The sequence below is a fragment of the Esox lucius genome, chromosome 23, assembly GCF_011004845.1.
Source record: "Esox lucius isolate fEsoLuc1 chromosome 23, fEsoLuc1.pri, whole genome shotgun sequence".
Classification (NCBI taxonomy): Eukaryota; Metazoa; Chordata; class Actinopteri; order Esociformes; family Esocidae; genus Esox; species Esox lucius.
The window spans coordinates 1473849-1495397 of record NC_047591.1 but is presented as its reverse complement, the minus strand read 5'-3'; the positions used below and the strand labels follow the sequence as shown (position 1 = coordinate 1495397).

Below are 21549 nucleotides of genomic sequence, written 5' to 3'. Positions count from 1 at the left end.
CGTCATTGGTATAGTGAGTAGTGGTGTATAGCGGGAATCAGGTTTGTTTAACATGTCAGGATCCAGAATAGATTTTTTTAGAAGCGGCTTAATTTTCGCTATTTTTAGTGAGTTTGGTACACATCCGGAGGAAAGGGAGCAATTTATTATGTCCAACATTGGCAGACCTAGCACAGGAAATAGCTCCTTAAGTAATTTTGTTGGAATCGGGTATAGCTGACATTTTGTGGGTTTAGAACTCATTACAAATTTTGTGATTGTGTCGAGCGATACAGGATAAAAAAGTCAAGTGTCCCTATTGACACCTGGCCAGGGAGGTTCAGGACAACTGAGATTTTGGGGACTATAACTATTTAAGGAGGAGTCAATTATTTGTTTTCTAATGGTGAGGATCTTTTCATCAAGTATTTCATGCATCATTACAGCTAAAGTGAAGACCCACTTCACTTGTTGAGCGTTGCTTTTTTGTTAACTTTGCAAATGTATCGAAGATACATTTTGGATTGTTTTTGTTCACCTCAATCAGGTTGGAGCAATAAACTGATTGAGCAGATGTGAGTGCTTTTCGGTATTGTAGTGTACTGTCTATCCAGGCTAGTCTGAATACTTTTTGGACCTGAGACATGTTGGATAAAACCCATTGAGTCAATAAAACTTCATAAGAGTGATGTGTTTGAGTACATTTATATTTACTGTCATAAATATATGCACAGGGCATGCACAGGGCATATGATCACTAGTATAACCAAGAGGAGAGGCCTCATTTAGTCAGAGGGCAAGCAATGTTTTCGTATAAGACAAGAAACAATGGGACATTCAGCAGGCTTGGTACTGGAGTAGGTACTGGAGTAGAAATCTGCAGGTGGTCTGGCAACACGGGTGCTCAGAATTCCGGTGATTGAGCTCAGGGAAGTAGGCTGCGTTCAGGGGATAGTCGGTGTGGCCTAGAGCTCGTGCTGGAGATAGGGCATACTGTAAGGTCTATGTGTAAATTCCTCTGGATAAAAGCATCTGCCAAATGACTGAAATGTAATGTATCATACCCTGCTTTTGTGTGCCCTGGTGCTTGTGTGTTATAGTGCCTTATCCCTCCATCTGTGTCTTAAACATGGTGGTTGGTAGAAAGCAGAAATTAAGTCCTATTACTTCAGCTTGGGCCTTGTTTTATCACTGGGCTACTATGCAATGGGAACATAAATAACTTTAGCATGGGGGATGACAGACTAAATGGCATGAATGGTGGGGAAGGAGGATGAAAATACCACATTGGAACAAGAATGTAGAGTCACAACAATGACTGGAGCATGGCATGTTTTAAATGAACTGTTATTCACCAAGCAAAGTGGGAGTTATTTAAAGTATTCACTCCTTGGAGTGGTTTTCCATTGCAAGCCTACCGCTTGTTAGTTTATATTGACTATATACTTGTTTGTATGTGCGTTTCATAAAGAGGTGAGTGTGTGTGTGTCTTCATTGGTGTGTAATTGATCCCTGATGTATTACGTCTCATACACTGACCTGCGACAAACATTCCATTCACATGCGCACACACAAAGAATGAGTGATGAAGGTGACATCAAGCTCCAACTCTGAACTGGAACAATAAACCACATCTCAATGTGTCTCCCCATCCACCCCTCTCATTCCCACTTATTTCACCCTTCCCTGAAACCACAGTCACAGCTGTCATGACAAATTAACATGTTTTGTGGATGTCTCACCAATCAGACCTTTGGGTTAAGGGAGAGGCCCAGGTCGGAGAACGCTAAAATTCATGTCTGTTCTGTGTTTGTGTGTGTGTTGGTTTGTTACAACTCATTCCTCTGCAGTGTCTGAAAGCTTTCTTTTTAGCAGGGTTCATATCCACATATATTGTGTTCCCCCAAGGTCAACATGCTACTATACATTCTGTGCAAGTGTTGCCCCCCTTCACTCTCTGTGTTTCAGTTTCTCTCTTTTTCTCTATAATTTCTCTCTCTTAACAGTAAAACTCTGGGTGTGTAAATGTACTTTGCGAAAAAAATATTAATTCAGATTCTCTTTCACTTTTTTTGCTGTTTGAGTTCCTCTTACTGTGGGATTTGAAAAACACATTGTGACTAGAATGGCACTCATTGACAGTTGATTTGCCCTTTAAAACCCAGCTGTCTAATTCTAATGTCTGTGCCGCATTAATAGATAGCAGAGTTCCAGGCTCTCTATTAGTGCTCTTTCGTATTTTTCCACTTATCCTCGCACTCATCTTTTATCTTTCTTAAATCTTTCTCTGTTGCTTTCTTCTCTTCTCTCTCCCCAGATCTCTGTCTGTGTATGTTACATAAGACTTGTCATACTCTTCTCCTCTCTCTTCTCCATCCTCCTTTCTTCTGATCCTCTACCCATCCTCCCTCTTTTGTAAAGACATATCAGCTTTATAGCTGTTTTGTTTGATGTGTGCATTGCCTATAATGGGCTGACTAAATTAATTCCTGAATGAATAAACAAATATTAAAATAACCAAATGAGTAATCTGATTTCCCTGGTGGTGGGTTCAAGTTCTTTCTTCTGACCCAAATTGCACACTGTATGCCAGTGCCTTGACATTTTTTGTCTCTCTTTTTTTTATTCCAGTAACCTGTCCAGCTCCAAGATGGATCTTCTCAGAGTCTCCAGCCCCTTCCTCAAACGAGCCTGTGCCATCTGTCTCCATGTGAGTATCAAGATGGTTTGGTAGAGTAATCACTTTGAAAGTCAAAGAATAAGTTTAATGTTTTGCTTAGTACAATTAACATGATATCTGCTGAATGTGCTAGATCTGAATTAATGGTACCGTCCTGAAGTGCACTCCTCCCTCCTGTAGGTGGCAGTAATAATGTCTTTTAGACTCTGGCTGATGGGCGGATCCATGCCGCTCTTCTCTGAACAAGACAACCCAGCGTCTTTCTCCCCTCACCTACTCACCAGGTCAGTCATGGACCTGACAGATTCATGTGAAAGGGCTATAATGGTTAGTGGAAAATATGTCACAGTTCATAAATCCATCAAGAGTTATCGTTTGACATCTAAGCACGATGCACTCAGGTAGAGTGAGGCCGAGGTAGTAGTAGAGCTATATCTCAGGGTTACATTTAATGTTACTCAAGTGCTATATAGAACAAAACGAATGTTCTGTCACATAAAAAATATGCAATTGAGGATAAATACATGTTTTGTGATAAATTTCAGTCTCTGCCAAGTTGAGTTAAAAATAAATTTTAATCATTCATATTCTTTTCCATATTAAAATTGATAAAATCGTGTGATTATATTAATCTACTACCACCCGCAATTCTCATGAAATCATCAGCCAGTCTGCCTTAGTGTGTCTCTTAACCATTCACAAAGCTTCAAGTCCTCCACAAGGGCTTCAGGCTTGTATCAAAAAACAGTAGTGTTCCAGTACTTTTCTGTAGAGGCAGCCACTTTAGCTCTCATCTGACATCAGATAATCTGCCATTAGCTTCCCAGTCTCCAGACCAGGAAAAACATCTCTCTGCTGCAGCACTGCCACCTGGGAAACTTTCTATATCACAGAGTACCAAACACACACTTTTTTCTCCTGCCTGAGTCATTGAGAAAGCAGACTTTTGGAAAACCTTCCCATCCGACCAGCTGTTTATTTACTGTCTATTTGTCCACCAGTCAGTGTCTAAACGTTTTATATTTCATTTGAATAATTTACCAGACATTATTTTTGAGAGCGGCTTAAAGTAGCAAGTGGATGCATTTTTTTTCAAACTGTTCATGTTGTATTGAATCGGTTCATCTCATGGGGAATGCTGATGATTGATACTTACCTTGAGGACGGCGCAGATGACATTTGCCACTGTCAATCAATCAGATGTGGACAGGTGTATGTGTGGTATGTGTGTGAGAAGAATGAGTGTGAGAGAAGAGTTTGTATTGCCCTTGGTGTGTGTGTGTGTAAGAAAGAAGATTGTGAATCGCCTTTGGTGTATGTTTGTGTGTGAGAGAGCGACTGAGAGAGGAGAATGTATCGTCCTTGGTTTGAGTTTATGTGAGAGAAGTGTGTATGGTTCTTGATTTTGTGTCTATGTGTGTTTTTGTGTGTGTGTGAGAAGCATTTGTTGCATCCTTGGTGTGTGTTTATTCATTCCCTCTTCTATGGGGTTACGATGGTGATTATTTGTCACATAAGCGTTTCGCAGCCAATCAATTTATAATTCATCACAAGAGCATCACTGCTGTCATTAATCCACTCTGTGTGTGCATGCATTTGTGTGTGTGCAGACTGTCAAGCATAATTTGTGGGTATTTACATCCATAAAGGGCCAACCATGTAGGAATGATAGCCCTTTTATATAATACATAGTCTCCCAACATTTTGAAAGTGAAATCTTCATATTTTTTGTTACAAATCTTGTGACCCATTAACATGACAAGACACTAGTTATATCCCCTTGTGATGCTCTGCCAGGCCTGTGTGACTACTATCGTCAGTTTTTGTTTCAAATATATTTTTGCCTTCAGTCTTTTGCAAGTGAAATGAATGCTCATCTCAGTTGGATTCAGGTGGAGTGCTTGGCTTCACCAGTCATGAATGTTATTTACCAACATTATTTTGTTGGTCTACAAGTTCCTTTTTTTCTCTCCAAACTTCCCCTCTTGCTATAACTGTTTTTGCCGGACTGCGTAAGCGAAGCCGGCCAAGAAGAGCGAATGTCTCTGACTGAGACTGACCAACCGACCAAGTAAAATAGCATAGTGGTTAGAGAAGTGGACCTGCAAGCTATAGGTTCCACAATTGAATCTCTTCACAGTCAAAACAAATTATGGATTTAGATTTGTTTCCGGACAGACAGAAACTTTGCTGGCTATAACCTTCAGTATTATAGTAAACCTAAAATAACTGTTTGACATCCTGCAGTCGGTAAGGTCTTTTGCAAATGGTAGTGGTTGACACATCCATGTCTAGAATACCTGATCTGTTGTACAGTTCTTCGTTTATTTTTCTTCATTATGGTGAGCCTTCTTTGGACATCTACTATAGAATTTTTCCTTGGTCTAACAGGTAATTTGCTGTTGCTTAGCTAACCAGTGCTTTCTTTCTTCTCAATATACCAAACAGTTCATTTCGGCATGGTTAATATTTTGGATATGCCTCTAGTTGATTTATTTTTATTTTTCTGCTTCATGATGGCTAATTTGATTTGAGTTGACATTGGTAGTGACACTTCTGATAAGCTGTTACTATTTCACTTTCATTTTTGTTCATTTTTGTGTGTTTATGGGTGTGTGCGTTTTCCTTTGTATTTGTGAATGTTTAAATGCTTTTTTTTATGAGATGGTGAGTCGGTCTTGATGTGTAACTGTGCATGTATTTCAATGGTATTTGTCTATCTGGTTAGTGTCAGAGGAGAGTTTTTTTGGTCCTGCTCTCCCTTTAGAGTACTGTTCTGGTTAATGACATAGTATCTTCTGTGCTGCTCCCCCTTCATTGTGATGTGGAGTGCCCTCTCCACAACTTAGCTCTTTGAGCCTGTAAGGCTGTTAAGTTAGGTGTATTGACCCCTGAATCCAAGGCTCTTTATAGGGGAAACTGAATGCCACACAATAGGAGACGTAGCTACCTCCTATCAACTATCTGTCTGCATTTGTTATTCATTATCTCTCTCTCTATGTCTCTCTTTCACATTCTCTCTCACTCTATGTCTCTCTTTCACATTCTCCCTCTCTCTATCTGTCCCTCTCCTTTCTTTGGTGTCTCTTTTCTCTTTCTCTCTCTTCTTTAATACTCAGCTTCTCTCTGTTGTGGCCCTTAAGGAGCAAGTTATTTTATTTCTTGTAAAGGAACACAACAGTATAAAGTTTGCAAATCTCATCACATCTCAAATGTGATGGTTTAATGAGCTCACTTGACAAACAGCAATGACCTGTCCATGTCAGAGGTCTATCCATCAGCATAGGTATACACAGACCGACATTCAGTGAATGTCTGCCAATTAACAACAGTGCAGCAAATGATACACATGCATACAGATTACGCACTGAACAAGCGCATGCAGACTTATTACAGATTCACAGTGTGAGTCATTTTATGTTTTTCATTTTTTTATACACAACACTCTCTGTAGCTCCCTTCATTCAAATTCTTACATTTAAGCCCTTTAGCAGATTATTTTATCCACAGAAACTTACACTTTCTCTAACTGTTCTGTATGTCTGTCTTATCCTGTCTTTCCTTTTTGCCCTGATGTCTCCCCTCATGAAATGCTGTGCATGTTGTTGTTAGTGGGGCGAGAGGTGGTTTGCGGATAGCTGGGAATTGAATCTACAGTCCATTCCAATCTTATCATGGCAGGTGGTGAACCTGCTGCATGCTAAATCGCTGCATCTCTTGTGTGTGTACCCATCTGTCTGTCTGTGTACAAACTAGAAAAGAAGATTAATACATGTACAGTATATCCATTTGATATATCTAAGCACATGAAGCTCCCTTGATTCAGTCAGTAGACTTGTTCATGTTGTTTCTCCAGCGTTTAAATGTTCCTCAATAATTCAATCCAGCACCTGCTACTCATGTTCAATCTGCATCCCCTCCGAAATCAAAAGCCAATCTGAACCTGCCTTCCCAAATCAATGGATAATTTCTTTTTACCATCAATTCCCCTGGAAAGATAATATTTTTATGAGGAATCGATTTTACTTCCAGTATGTAATCGCCCTTGTGTGTGTTGTGCGTGTGGATGTTTGTGAGAGTGGGTGGGCGTGGGTGCACTGAGGCACAAAAATTTCCCTTTTCCCATTTGTTGCCTTGTCTTGGATTATCACTGATGCATCGTCGATTGTAGCTTCAGCAACAGAGCAGTTTATACACACCAATTCCTTAGAGCTCTCTGTTTGTTGATCTACTTAAACCTTGAGTAGAGAAAAGAGCTATTTTAGTTCTACTTAATAGACCAGAAAAGGCTGTTGTCATACAGTGAGAAAGAGTCATTAAGGTTATTTTTGAAGTGTTTGTGTCTCTGTGTCTGCCGGTGTGCACACTAACACATTTAGCATGTGCATTCATTTGTCAGTGTCCTCTGCTACAAAGATTCTCACTCTACTCTCTCCTTTCTTTTTTAACATTGTGTTCAGCCACCAATCCTTTCACCTCCCTTCCTCTCTTCTCCTGCTCATTCAGTTAGATGTCCTCCCTCTCTCAGCAACTTCCCTTGCCTTTCTGTTCCTTCCTCCATCCCTTTCTTTTTCTGCTCCTTTTCCTCTTACAATCTCTAACCTTTCTCTCTCCAACTCAGTCAATTGCTCTTTCCTCTTTCTGTGTCCCAGGTAAAAAATGTATTACAACCCCGTTTCCCAAAAAGTTGGGACGCTGCGTAGATGGAAATAAAAACATTGCGATTAATTACATGATCTTCTGTAGTTAATCACGATTTATCGCAATTTTAGAATGTTTTCAAATGATGCCCTTAATACACACTTTTTTCTGTTTAGAAAGCAGTGCATTATGGTAAAGCAAGCAAGCAAACAAGTTTATTTATTTAGAACAATTCATACATTGAAGCAATTCAATGTGCCTTACATAGAAAAAGAAAAAATATAAAAATACAATAACATAAAAACAAATACTCAAATGAACACATCAAAACAACAACAACATAATAAAAATAAATATAAAAAAAACAGGATGAAAACATAAGGCTAAACATGAAGCTATAAGACTAAACAATGTGATTAAGTTTAAGTGCTCAGTCATAGGCACGTGAAAAGAGTGCAGCATTTGACACTTATCTAGATGGCCGGAGTTACATTGTCACCATTGGTAATCATGAATCTGATAGGGTGGCTAAGACATGCAGAGTTCCCCAGGGATCAGTTCTCGGACCACTTCTGTTCAATGTCTATATGCTACATCTGGGCCAAATTCTACAGAACAACAACATAAACTACCACAGCTATGTCGATGAAACTGAAATATATATAGCTCTCGAACCGTATGACAAGAGCTCAGTAGACTCTCTGTGTCACTGTATAGAACACATAAATATCTGGATGGACCAAAATTGTTTAAATATAAACCAAGACATAACATTTTTCAGGTGCTGTCTCATTAAGAATAGTAGCACAACAATCTTCTGTTGTAGGTTGTAGGATATTATAATGTCATTCACCAAGATTGATTTGTTGTTGAGAGATCTGATATTAAAAAAAGCCAGCTTAATAGGTATAATAAGGGTTCCTGGACTAGTAGGTTGACGTGTTACAGTTAACAGATTAGACATGTTTACTTTATAAGTTGCATGCACACGATTCCTTCTATTTCTAATCAGCACAGGAATAGAGATACTGGGTCCTAGCTAGTACTCAAAACAGACATCATTACTATTTTCACAATAGCAGGGACCCGAAGCACATCACCGAGTATATACTGTGCTCTTTGGAAATAAAGGACAAGGTTGTTGACGATGTGACAGTTGTGTAAGCAATCGTTTTAAAAGGGGGTAGGAGTGGGACATAGGGAAAGATGAGCTCTGCTCTCTTCGGATAGAACTAGCTCCCTGATTGGTGAGTGTGGGTGAGGGGGGAGGGTGAGTGTGGTAGAGGGGGAGTGTGATAGAGGGTGGGTGGGATTGAGGTGGAGAGAACATTGAGGAAAAGACATACTTTGTTTTTTTGCAAACTATGGACAGTCCCTGACTTGGAATTAAATAAATGCCCTTAATAAATAAGTTGTCAATGCCCTTAATTTAGTTTAATATACATACACTGTCAGTCCATAACTTGCCACAATAACTGGCTGCATCTAAATGTAGCCCATGTAAATCTAAATAGAATCTTGCCATCTCATATTGTTTTCTTGATTAGCTCACCAAGGACAATAGCTGCTATGTTAGGCTATTGTATACAACACATATCATCCCCTCTTATCTGAACAGCTACATGGTGTCTAGTCATTTAACACACTGAATTACACCTAAGCTGGTCAAGATTTTTCATTCCGAATGGGTGTCAGATGGGTGCCTGTTCACATTACATTTCCTGAAAGATGTTAGACACAACCAAATACATAAAGTATCTCCATTACAAGTTTCCCAAATTGAATCAATGATATTCCCATTTCCTCACATCCATTGCACAAACGGACGATTCACGACATGAACACAAACTCTCCAACGATATATTGAAAAAAATGCCTGTGAAGCGTTTAGGTCAAGGGAACCACCAGTAAAGTTGCTGGTAAAAAATAAATGTGTGATAGTAGCGCGATCTTGCCAGCTCCCACTGAAGTCAAGCTCTTACTGGATGGCGCAGAGGCTCAAAAATGAAAAATGCATTAACTGTGACAAAATAATGTACGGCTTTAAGTACAACACCACTGTGTTGCATCACCTCTTCTTTTAACAATACTCTGTAAGTGTTTGGGAATGGAGGAGACCAATTGCTACAGTTTTGAGTGAAATCTATTCCAATTCTTGCTTGGTATAGAATTTCAACTGCTCAACAATTCCAGGTCTCCTTTGTCATAATTTTCATTTCATAATGCACCCAATGTTTTCAATGGGTGACAGGTCTGGACTGCAGACAGGCCAATTTAGCACCAAGACTCTTTTACTACGAAGCCATGCTGTTGTAATACGTGCAGAATATGGTTTGGCATTGTCTTGCTAAATTAATCAAGGCCTTCCCTGAAAATGATGTCCAGATGGCAGCAAATGTTGCTCAAAAACCTGCATATATTGTTCAGAATTAATGGTGCCTTCACAGATGTGCAAGTCACCCATGCCATGTGCACTAATGCATCCCCATACATCACGGACTCTGGCTTTTAAACTGTGCACTGATTAGAAACCGGATGGTCCGTCTCCTATTTAGTCTGGACGATGCCACGTCCATGATTCTGAAAAATAATTTAAAATGGTCAAACCACAGGACAGTTTTGCACTTCGCCTCATAAATGAGCTTGGGCCCAGAGAAGGATCTTGTTCATATATGGTTTCTTCTTTGCATGGTAGAGTTTTAACATGCATTTGCGGATGCAGCAACATACTGTGTTCACAGACAATGTTTTTTGGAAGTGTTGCTGAGCCCATGCAGTAATTTCCACTACAGAATTGTCTGGTTTTAATGCAGTGGGACCCAAATGCAGTGCCGCCTGGGGATCACCAATATTGTTTTTCGGCCTTGTCCCTTGCATACAGGGATTTCTCTGGAATCTCTGAATCCTTTAATTATATAATGTACCATAGATTATGAGATGCCCAAAGTCTCCTTAAATTTTTGCACTATTTCCCAACGCAGTCTTTCACAGAGTGGTGAACCCCTCCCCATCCTCTGTGAAATTATCTTTTCATACCCAATCATGTTACTGACCTGTTGTCAGTTGACCTAATTAGTTGTGATTATCCACCAGGTTTAGTTTTTTAGCATTACACAATTTTTCCAGATTTTGTTGCCTCTGTCACAACTTTTTTTAAACATGTTGCTGGCATCAAATTCAAATTTTGCATATATATTTTTCACAAAACAATAAGTCTCAGTTTCAACATTTGATATGTTGTCTTTGTACTATTTTCTATTGAATATAGGGTTTAAATGACTTGCACATCATTGCGTTACATTTTACGCAGCATCCCAACTTTTTTGCAAACATGGATGTAGTTTGTCTGATGAACCAGTTGTAGTTGCCTGATGAATTGGATGGAGTAGAGTCAGTGTGATCATCACAAAGGCACCGCAGATGAAGTTCCCGTAATTTTGACTCAATTAAAATGATGGATGTCTATGGCAATGTCCATGTTGAAACATGTTTTCTCCCAGTTCAAATGAGGAACAGGATTTTATTTAAAAGCAGTTCGCACTGCAGTAAACAGTGATTGAAAGCTGCTTCTTGAAAACTTCTTGTGAACTTGTGATGTATGTTAGGCTGGAAACATGTATGAAACGCCATTTTTGAACCCTCTTTCTTTTTATATTTCTCTCATCTATTCACTTTTCTCCCCTTTTAGGATCCTGACATACTGTTACCTGCTGTCATTCAATGCCTGGCTGCTTCTAGCCCCAGTGCTTTTGTGTTACGACTGGCAGGTGGGCAGTATACCACTGGTCGAGTCACCTTGGGATATACGCAACGTTGCCACCGTGCTGCTGGGAGTGGTCATGGTCGCCTTGTGTCTGCACTGTGTCACGTCTCTACAGGTGAGACAAACAAATGTAGATAACACAAACGTTTGTATCTTGCTCGAAGCGGGTAGATGTTGTGAGCGTCCTGCTTTCATGCCTGTTAGTCGCATAATGCAACTCTCCTGCTTCCTGCCTTTTGCCAGCATTTCTTTCTTTTCTTTCTTTTATATTTGTTCTGTTTTTGTTCTATATTTGTTTTAATCATATTTTTACAATTTTATGTAACAGTTATTTTCAATTTTTGAGTGATTTTTTATGATGGAGGAGCTTAGACAGCTTTTGGAGGGATGGATCAACCGCTTAGAAGATTTAGTCACCCGAGCGCTCCTCCGGTCGGACTGTGGGTCCTGTCCGGTAGGTGAATCAACAAATGCTAATGCAAACATAGCACAACAGGCTAACCTAAGGCTAGAGAGCTCTAAAGATTTCCCTCTACTTGACAGAACGCAGTCAAAACTGGTGAACAGATCAAAGCAATTTCAGAGCGATCGACTGAATAAGACGATAACACAGCTTGAAATACGTGAGTGTGAACAATTCATTGACTCTGTAGCAGCTACTCTAGGGGTTCAGCTACCAAATGCTAACGGACAGACACAGATTGGTATACAAGGGATTACTTCAAATCTAGAGCACTCTGTCACAGACCTGGCTGACACTCTCCCCTGGACATGTGCTAATGCCACTGGATTAACCGCAGAGGCTTTCAAACCAGCCTTCCCCAATGACACATCTTACTGGCACAACACCGGGGCTAGACCGAAGGCATCAACTCCAACAGGGACTTGGTCTGACGTTGTATGCCACAGAGGCAAATCCAACAAGAAATAAAATAAGAGAGCACCAACCCTCAATCCACCACCTGAACTCACACTGCAAAACAGGTACGATCCACTGACTCGGAACGAAATATGTGTAAATGAACCTAAGGAAGCTAAACACAACACTAGCATTAGGGCTAACCAAAATCCAAGAAATAGCCCTAAAACCAATTATAGGACTAGGGAAAGAAGAAACTTTGCTAACTCCAGATTTGATAAAAATGATACCACCTTGATTGGGGATGACATAACCAAGCATATCAGAATGGCAAAGACTGAAATCCTAACCAAGGCTGACACATCGGTCAGAGAGCTAACAGTTATTCTCTCTACACATCCAAGCAACATGTAGAATATTTACCACACTTGGTCTTTTGACATTCTACAAGGGAAAACTGTCTCTGAGATTTTGAAAAATGATTTTTCTATGCTACTGGATAAAATAAACAACTTCAACAACATGTTTTCATCTCAGGCCCCATTCCAACCTTGGGGAAAGGATTTTAATCTTTTACAGACTCCTTGGGCTGAATACAGCATGCCTCAACCACAGATATGGTTTATTGAAAATTTCAATATTTTTTGGTACTGTAAAGACCGTTTCAGACCTGATGGGGTTCATCCAAACATCATGGGATGCCGGCTGCTTGGTGCCAACATATGTCATGCTCTTGGAATGCCATGTTCAAACAAGATAAGCATGAAGGACAGTACTCAGAGTATCCACCCCCCCTGTCCTGACCCTCTAACTAAAATCACCCAATGCTTCCAGAAGTTTTCCTTGTCCCAAACGGGGTCACATCAACTCCCATCCCCCCCTCCACCACACTCACCCTCTCCACCTCAATCACATACCCTCTCACCCTCACCCTCTCCACCAAACTCACCAGTCAGGGAGCTAGTTCTAACCAAAGAGAGCAGAGCTCATATTTCCCTATGTCCCACTCCTACCCCATTTAAAACGATTGCTTAGACAACTGCCATTGACAGACCTCCACGATATTCTGCACATTTTATTGATGATTTTGATTCACATCTTATCTAGATGGCCAGAGTTACTTTGTCACCATTGGTAATCATGAATCTGATAGGGTGGCTATGACATGCAGAGTTCCCCAGGGATCAGTTCTCGGACTGCTTCTGTTCAATCTTTATATGCTACATCTGGGCCAAATTCTACAGAACAACAACATTAACTACCACAGCTATCCCGATGATACTCAAATATATATAGCTCTTGAACCGTATGACAAGAGCTCAATAGACTCTCTGTGTCACTGTATAGAACACATAAATTCCTGGATGGACCAAAATTGGCTACAATTAAACCAAGATAAAACTGAGATTATTATGATTGGCAATAAAAATAAAAGAACAAGTATTAGTAAAGAGCTGGATTCTCTGGCCCTTAAAACCAGGGATCAAGTGCATAATCTTGGAGTACTGATTCTGACTAAAAACTCACATTTAACAGTCATATCAAAGCGGTCACCAAAACAGCATTTTATAATCTAGAAAATAGAGCCAGAATCAAAGGCTTGTTGACTACTGTAATGGCCTCTTAACTGGACTCCCCAAAAAGACTGTAAAACAGCTGCAGCTCATTCAGAATGCTGCTGCTAGAATGTTAACCATGACCAAGAGAACAGAGCGCATCACTCCGGTTCTTAAATATTTACATTGGCTTCTAGTCAGTTACAGAATAGATTTGGTACTTTAAGTTTATAAATCTCTGAATGGTGTAGGACCCGAATACATTTCTGATATGTTTGAAGAATATAAACTGAGCATGGCTCTTAAATCCATGAACACATGTCAGCTAGTAGAGCCCAGAGTCCAAACTAAACATGGAGAAGCTGCGTTTAGCAATTATGCTGTACACAACTGGAATAAACTACCAGAACATCTTAGACGTGCCCCAAACATGTACATTTTTAAATCCAGGTTAAAAACACTTCTCTTTTCACTTGACTATGACTGAGCACTTAAACTTAATCACACTGTTTAGCCTTACAGCTTTTATAGCTTCCTATTGTTTTATCCCATTTTTATTCTTTTTATATTTTCATATTCTATGTTTTATTAATATGTTATTTTGATATTTTCATTTGAGTATTTGTTTTTATGTTATTGTATTTTTATATTTGTTTTCTTTGTAAAGCACATTGAATTGCTTCTATGTATGAATGGTGCTATATATATAAATTTGCTTGCTTGCTTGTTTGTTTCTTGACCAGATCTGCTTACAAATGGTTAGTGGCATATTTAGAGACACTGTGTGCTTTGTCAAGTCTCACCTTCTCATTACATTCCACTCCGTTACAGTAACAGATCACACATGCACACCAGGAGGATTACACAAAGTAGACTCTTTCTCTGTGTTGCCATGGTGATAAGCCTTTTTAGGCTGCTAACTTATTTTGTGTATACTATAGTATGTGTGTGTGTATCGGCAGCTGGGTAGAGGGATGTTTACTCAAAATCAACACCCTAATATTATTTTAATAATGATTATATACTTCCTTTTGTTTCCCTCAAGGTCACTCAGGGACAGGTGTGTTTTGAAAATGTCATCTAGAAACACTTCAAAGGAGTGGTTATACTTTTTCTTTCCAAAAACCACAAAAATATTTCATAATACCAATGTTCTTTTATTTGTGGAAGGAAAAAATATAATGCGCACAAATTTATACATTTAGGAGAACACTTGGGTTCGCAGACCACAGGTTGAAAAGCATTGCTATACAGCAGAATTGTTTCTTTCCATGTGGTAAAGTATTCATAGTTTCACTATCTAAATAAACTGAACAAATCTTTCCTGTGCTCCTTACTGTTCCACTCACATTACTACTTTCTCTCCCTCCTCACTCTACCATCACTTTCCCTCTATCTTTCACTCCCTGCTTTTCATGAGTGTTGAAACACTAAGCCTTATTCAATCAAGTCTGCTTGAAATTTGTAGTGTTTGGGACCGTGGATTACAGAAATCCTGTTTTCATTGCAAAGGACTTTGGGGCATCTTGTTGGAAAATTATGATATTGTCCTTGAATGGCGTTTTGGAAAAAGCTTGTTTAGGCCTTGTAAATAAATTTTAAAAATGTAGTATTTAAATGATGTACTATTTAAAAAGTACTTTTTCTCCATTTAGCATTTCCTTCACATGGCGTCAACATAAATAATAAGGATCTGGCCATTCAAATATAATTTTGTGATGCATTTGATTTGATACGGGTTGGTGATAGAAAGGTTTGTGCTGTATTGAAATGTCAGTGATTGTAAGATGTCTGTTACCATGCCTTAATGTGGGTTTAGGGGATGATTTAATAGTGCTCAGTGCTTAGTATAGAATATACCTTACTACCTACTGAAGTGTGTGTCAGGTCAAATCAGAAAAGTTTTATTGCCAAGTAAGTTCCACAACAAACAAGGAATTAGCTCTGGCCGGTGGTACAATAATTAATACAAAAGGAAAAGGGGAGATAAAAAAAAAATAGGACTGAGCACAGACTTAGTAGACTACATTAATAAATTACAAAAAATAACTAAAAAGTATATGTAATATACTTTATGTATGTGGGGAGTGGTAATTTGTCCGGTTGAGGGTTGTGTGTGTATGTTGGGAATGGGCTATAGTCAATTTGGCTCCGGGGAATTTTCATGAGGCTTACCGTTCTAGGAAAGAATCTGTTCTTGTAGCGAGAGGTTTTGGTCCTGATAGACCTCAACCTACTGCCAAGTTCAGGTTTTGTCAAATGCACCGAATAACACAGCGTCATCCTGCACAATGAAATTCTTGTGACATGGCATCAAACAACTATATAGTAAGTGTTAAGAAGCAAAAATATAGCCAGACAAAAGAATAATAATAAAATTAAAGCAGCAAGCAGCATTTAGCGGATTTCAGCATTGATGCTACTACTAGCCAGATTGCAAATTTATTTCAGCTTATATCCATAGTTGCAAGCAATACGATATTTATTGTTTTTCCTTTCCTATAGTGCCCCTATGATGCCAACTTGAAACATCATTCACACAAAGTAAAATCACAACCCTGATCATGTGTGCCAAATGTAATCTCACTGAGTGACAAAGAACAACAGATATTGTGTTATGGCTGTTATGCCACCATTGTTTGGCCAAACTGAATGTACTTGCATGTCCTGAAAACTACTGCAATGTAACATTTACCTCAAATGGTATTATAATACAATTTCCTGCATTAGGTAAATATAGATACTTCACAATTCTGACACTATCAGAGCAGTACACCAACTTATGCACCAAACAATGTAACTAGGAAGTAGTAGCCTTATTGTATTGTAAATATAACTGAATGGAAGTGTATCAGTCTTCCTCAGCGCAGATCATATACATGATTTCAACTATCAGCTTATTGTAAGATAATGATGGGGTCAGAAGAGATAACCATTATAATTTTCAAAAGGTATGTTTACTTCAGTATGTGTATTAACATCAATGTTTGAGCAAACTATTTCTCTTAGAATTGTTTAATTTTGATGATCAAAAGACTATTACAGGTGGCAACAATAATATCAATACATTTCTAGATTTTTTTTTCGACGCAAAGGAGCAGCGGCTCTACTCCGAGTTCCTCACGGATGGCTGAGCTTCTCACCCTATCCCTAAGGGAGAAGCCAGCCACCCTTCTGAGAAAACCCATTTCAGCCGCTTGTACTCGCGATCTTGTTCTTTCGGTCATGACCCAGCCTTCATGACCATAGGTGAGGGTAGGAAGGAAAATTGACCGGTATATCGAGAGCTTTGCCTTCCGGCTCAGCTCTCTTTTCGTCACAACGGTGCGGTAAAGTGAATGCAATACCGCCCCTGCTGCTCCGATTCTCCAGCCAATCTCTCGCTCCATTGTCCCCTCACTCGCGAACAAGACCCCGAGATACTTGGGGTAACACCTCATTCCCTACCCGGAGAAGGCACTCCATCGGTTTCCTGCTGAGAACCATGGCCTCAGATTTAGAGGTGCTAATACTCATCCCAACCGCTTTGCACTCGGCTGCGAACCAGTCCAGTGAGTGCTGAAGGTCACAGACCGTTGATGCCATCAGGACCACATCATCTGCAAAAAGCAGCGATGAGATCCCCAGGACACCAAACTGCAATCCCTCCCCACCCCGACTACGCCTCGATATCCTGTCCATAAAAGTTACAAACAGGATTGGTGATGAAGCCCAGCCCTGGCGGAGGCCAACCCCCACCAGGAACAGTTTGACTTACTACCGAGAACCTGAACACAGCTCTCACTTTGGACATACAGGGATTGGATAGCCCTCAGAAGGGACCTCCTCACCCCATACTCCCACCGCACCTCCCACCGTATCACCCGGGGGACCCGGTCATACACCTTCTCCAGATCCACAAAACCCTTGTAGACTGGATGGGCATATTCCCAGGCCCCCTCCAGGATCCTTGCAAGAGTAAAGAGCTGGTCCGTTGTCCCGCAACCAGGACAGAATCCACATTTTTCCTCTTCAATCTGAGGTTCGACTATCTGCTGAACCCTCATTTCCAGTACCTTTGAGTAGACTTTCCCAGTTTGGCCCACACCCTCTGGTCCCCCTTTTTGAACAGGGGAACCACCACCCCGGTCCGCCACTCCTTAGGCTCTTTCCCTGACTCCCATGCAATGTCATCCAAGACATCCCCTCCACACCCAAAGCTTTCAACATTTCTGGACGGATCTCATCAATTCTCTGAGCTTTGCCACTGCGGAGTTGTTTTACTACCTCAGTGACTTCTGCCATGGAGATTGACGATGCTTCCCCATCAGCCTCCAGCTCTGCCTCCAATATAGAAGGCGTGTTAGTGGGATTTAGGAGTTCCTCAAAGTGTTCCTTCCATCGCCCAATTCCCTCCTCAGTTGAGGTCAACAGTGTCCCATCCTTACTGTACACAGCTTGGATAGTTCCCCGTTTTCCCCTCCTGAGGTGGCGGACGGTTTTCCAGAAACACCTTGGTGCTGACCGAAAGTCCTTCTCCATGGCTTCCCTAAACTCCTCCCACACCCGCTGTTTTGCCTCTTTCATAGCAGAGGTCACAGCCCTTTGGGTCAGTCGGTACACTGCAACCGTCTCCGGAGTCCTCCGGGATAACATATCCCAGAAGGCCTCCTTGTTCAGTCGGACAGCTTCCCTGACCACCGGTGTCCACCAAGGTGTTCGAGGGTTACTGCCCCTTGATGCACCTAAAACCTTTAGACCACAGCTCCCCGCCGCAGTTTCGGCAATGGAGGCTTTGAACATCGACCACTCAGGTTCAATGCCCCCAACCTCCACAGGGATGCCAGAAAAGCTCAGCCGGAGGTGTGAGTTGAAGATCTTTCGGACGAGGGCCTCCTCCAGACGTTCCCAGTTTACCTTTTTCCCGGTCTGTCCAGAGTCTTCCCCCACCCCCTGACCCAACTCACCACCAGATGGTGATCGGTTGACAGCTCCGCCCCTCTCTTTACCCGAGTGTCCAAAACATGCGGTCTCAGATCCAATGACACGATCACAAAATCAATCATCGACCTTCAGCCTAGGGTGCTCTGGTACCACGTACACTTATGAGCATCCTTATGTTCGAACATGGTGTTCGTTATAGATAATCCATGACTAGCACAGAACTCTAACAACAAATGACCACTCAAGTTCAGATCAGGGAGGCCGTTCCTCCCTATCACGCCTCTCCAGGTGTCTCCATCATTGCCCATGTGTGCGTTGAAGTCCCGCAGCAGAGTTATGGAGTCCCCTACTGGAGCCCCATACAGGACTCCATTCAGGGTCTCCAAGAAGGCCAAGAAGGCCAAATTGGGGCATATGCACAAACAACAGTCAGAGATTCCCCTCCCACAACCCATAGGCATAGGGAGGCGACCCTCTCATCCACTCCAACATAGCGGCACTCAGCCGGGGGCTTGTGAGTATCCCTACCCCCGCCCGGCGCCTCACACCCTGGGCAACTCCAGAGAAGAAAAGTCCATCCCCTATCCAGGAGTACAGTTCCAGAACCGAGACTGTGTGTGGATGCAAGACCCACCAGATCTAACTGATAGCGCTCCCCCTCCCTCACAAGTTCCGGCTCCTTCCTCCCCAGAGAGGTGATGTTCCAAGTGCCCAGAGCCAGCCCCTGCCGCCCGGGTCTGGTCTGTCGAGGCCCCTGGCCTTCACTGCCACCCATATGGCAGCGCACCCGACCCCAGTGGTTCCTCCCATGAGTGGTGGGCCCATAGGATGGAGAGGGGGGTACCACGTTGCTTTTTCGGGCGAGCCCTCCCTCTGGGCCTGGCTCCAGACAGGGGCCCCGGGCTTCCTCCGTGCAGTGTAACTCTTCCTCTTCCTCGTTTGTACATAGGGTTATTTTGAACCATTCTTAGTCTGGCTCCTCCCCCGAGACCACTTTGCCATGGGAAACCCTACCAGGAGCACTAAGGCCCGGACAACACAGCCCTCAGGTTCATAGGAACACACAAACCTCTCCACCACGATAAGGTGATGGCTCCCGGAGAGCCATTTGACATAATATGTCATAAAAAACTTTAGGTATCACAGCACTGGGGTTAAGGTTTGGGTTAAGGTTAGATATCACGGCATTGGGGTTAATGTTAGGATTAAGGTTTCGGGTAAGTTTAGAAAACAAAAAAAAGTTTAGGTTAAGGTTCGGTTATGGTGAGGTATCACAGCACTTGGGATTAGGTTAGGGTTTGGGTTAAGGATATGTATAACAGCACTGGGGTTAAGGTTTGGGATAGAAAGAAAATAACTTATATATACTTACAATATACTGACCTTGTAATACCACTACTTGCTGCATGTATCAGCAAGTTTCTATTTGGAATAGCGGGTAGTGCACCTGTCAAGGACACAGGATCACAGCCTGACAAAAAAAATTATCTGGATTATTACTTTAACGTTAATTCACCTAACGTAATGTATCTTATATAATTGGCTGTAAAGGATTTACGTAAAATAGTCAGCGAGACCAGGGTGCACAGTCAGACATGACACATGTATTATCCTTTCACTTTCAAGCAAATAAAGTTTGACTCTTCTTCGATGAATATCAATGACGAAATAGGCATCTTTCTTTCTAGCTAGAGAATACAAGCTTTTGGTTACTGTGACACATAACATGAACATTCCAAATGCTCTGATGCCTTTCTATGTACATTAAATGTACATTATAAAACTATTTTGTATTTAACATTCATAAGCTTATTACACTCATATTGCTTTCTCTCGAACTGCATTGTGGGATTGTTTGAGTTTGCGGATTGTTGACGTGATGTACGCTGCCTGCTGTTACTTACCTGCCAAACTTTTTGAATTTATTCTATATTAACTAATTGGTAAAAATTCTATTTTAAGAGTTTTACCAAAGCAATATTTTTTATCTGTTGACCTCTTACCCAACTTTACTACACCGGGACTCTTTTTGGACATAATTAATGGAACTCACCCCTGAACACCCGAGGCTAAGTATCATTACAATGCCTTATCACTGTAATTGTTGTAGCAACAACATGGAGGAGAACTATTGTCTTCAGTTAAAGATAGCAGAGTTAGAGGCTCGGCTTCTGACACAGATGTCAGGCAAGTAGTATGCTAGTGTAGAAATAGAAAAAACTGCGTCAGTGCCACCAGGAAGAAACTATAGTTTTGTTAGCCCCCCAGCACAGCTCCTTCAGCCGGGCAATAACTTTCTCTTGGTCACTGGGAAGAAATGCCGTCGACCAGTTAAACCTGAATCGTTGCTAAAACAAATTGAGACTTGGAACAGGTTTTCCCCCCTGGAGTCGGAGTCAAGGCCCGAGCCGTCTTCGGAGGGGAATGATCGGCAGGCATGTTCTACCGGTGGCCTTGAAAAACTGAAAACTTTAGTCATCGGCGATTCCATTACACGCAGTATTAGACAAAAGAATCAGCCGGCGATTGTACACTGTTTACCGGGGGGAAGAGCCCCACAGTCTAAAACTGGCAAGTATAGAGAGTACAGAGATATTGTTGTTCACGTTGGCACCAACGATCTTAGGATGAAACAGTCAGAGGTTACGAAGCAGAACATAGCATCAGCGTGTAAACTAGCTAGAAAGTTGTGTCGGCATCGAGTAATTGTCTCTGGCCCCCTCCCAGCTAGGGGTGGTGACAAGCTCTACAGCAGACTTGCGCAACTCAATCGCTGGCTGAAAACGGAGTTCTGCCCTTTGCAGGAGGTAGAGTTTGTAGATAACTGGCTTTCTTTTTGGGACTCTCCCAGAAATAGGGCCAGGCCTGATCTGCTGAGGAGCGACGGACTCCATCCTAGCTGGAGTGGTGCTCTTCTTTTGTCTAGGAACATTGACAGGAGTCTCACTCCTATAGCCTTAACATGAGATAGGGTGCAGGTCAGGCTGCAGGCTGTTAGCCAGCCTGCTAGCATAGTGGAGTCTGTCAATAGCATAGCCAGAGTAGTTAGTACAGCTTTACCTATTGCCACTGTGACTCGTTCCAGGCTGAGAAAAGTTAAACAAGGTAGTGCTAACAAAAACAGCCTTATTAAGATAAAGCCTTCCTC

General features: G+C 41.5%; 1 protein-coding gene across 2 annotated transcripts in view; it reads left to right on the top strand.

The window, feature by feature from the left end:
* The window catches only part of tmtc1 (transmembrane O-mannosyltransferase targeting cadherins 1), a 314311-nt gene that overhangs the window by 112501 nt on the left and 180261 nt on the right, over positions 1-21549 (top strand). For both annotated transcript variants that reach the window (XM_034290060.1, XM_034290061.1), the window contains 3 exons: positions 2611-2689; positions 2840-2943; positions 10989-11178. In XM_034290060.1, coding sequence (XP_034145951.1) covers positions 2611-2689; positions 2840-2943; positions 10989-11178 — 373 coding nt within the window. The remainder of the gene's footprint in view (positions 1-2610; positions 2690-2839; positions 2944-10988; positions 11179-21549) is intronic.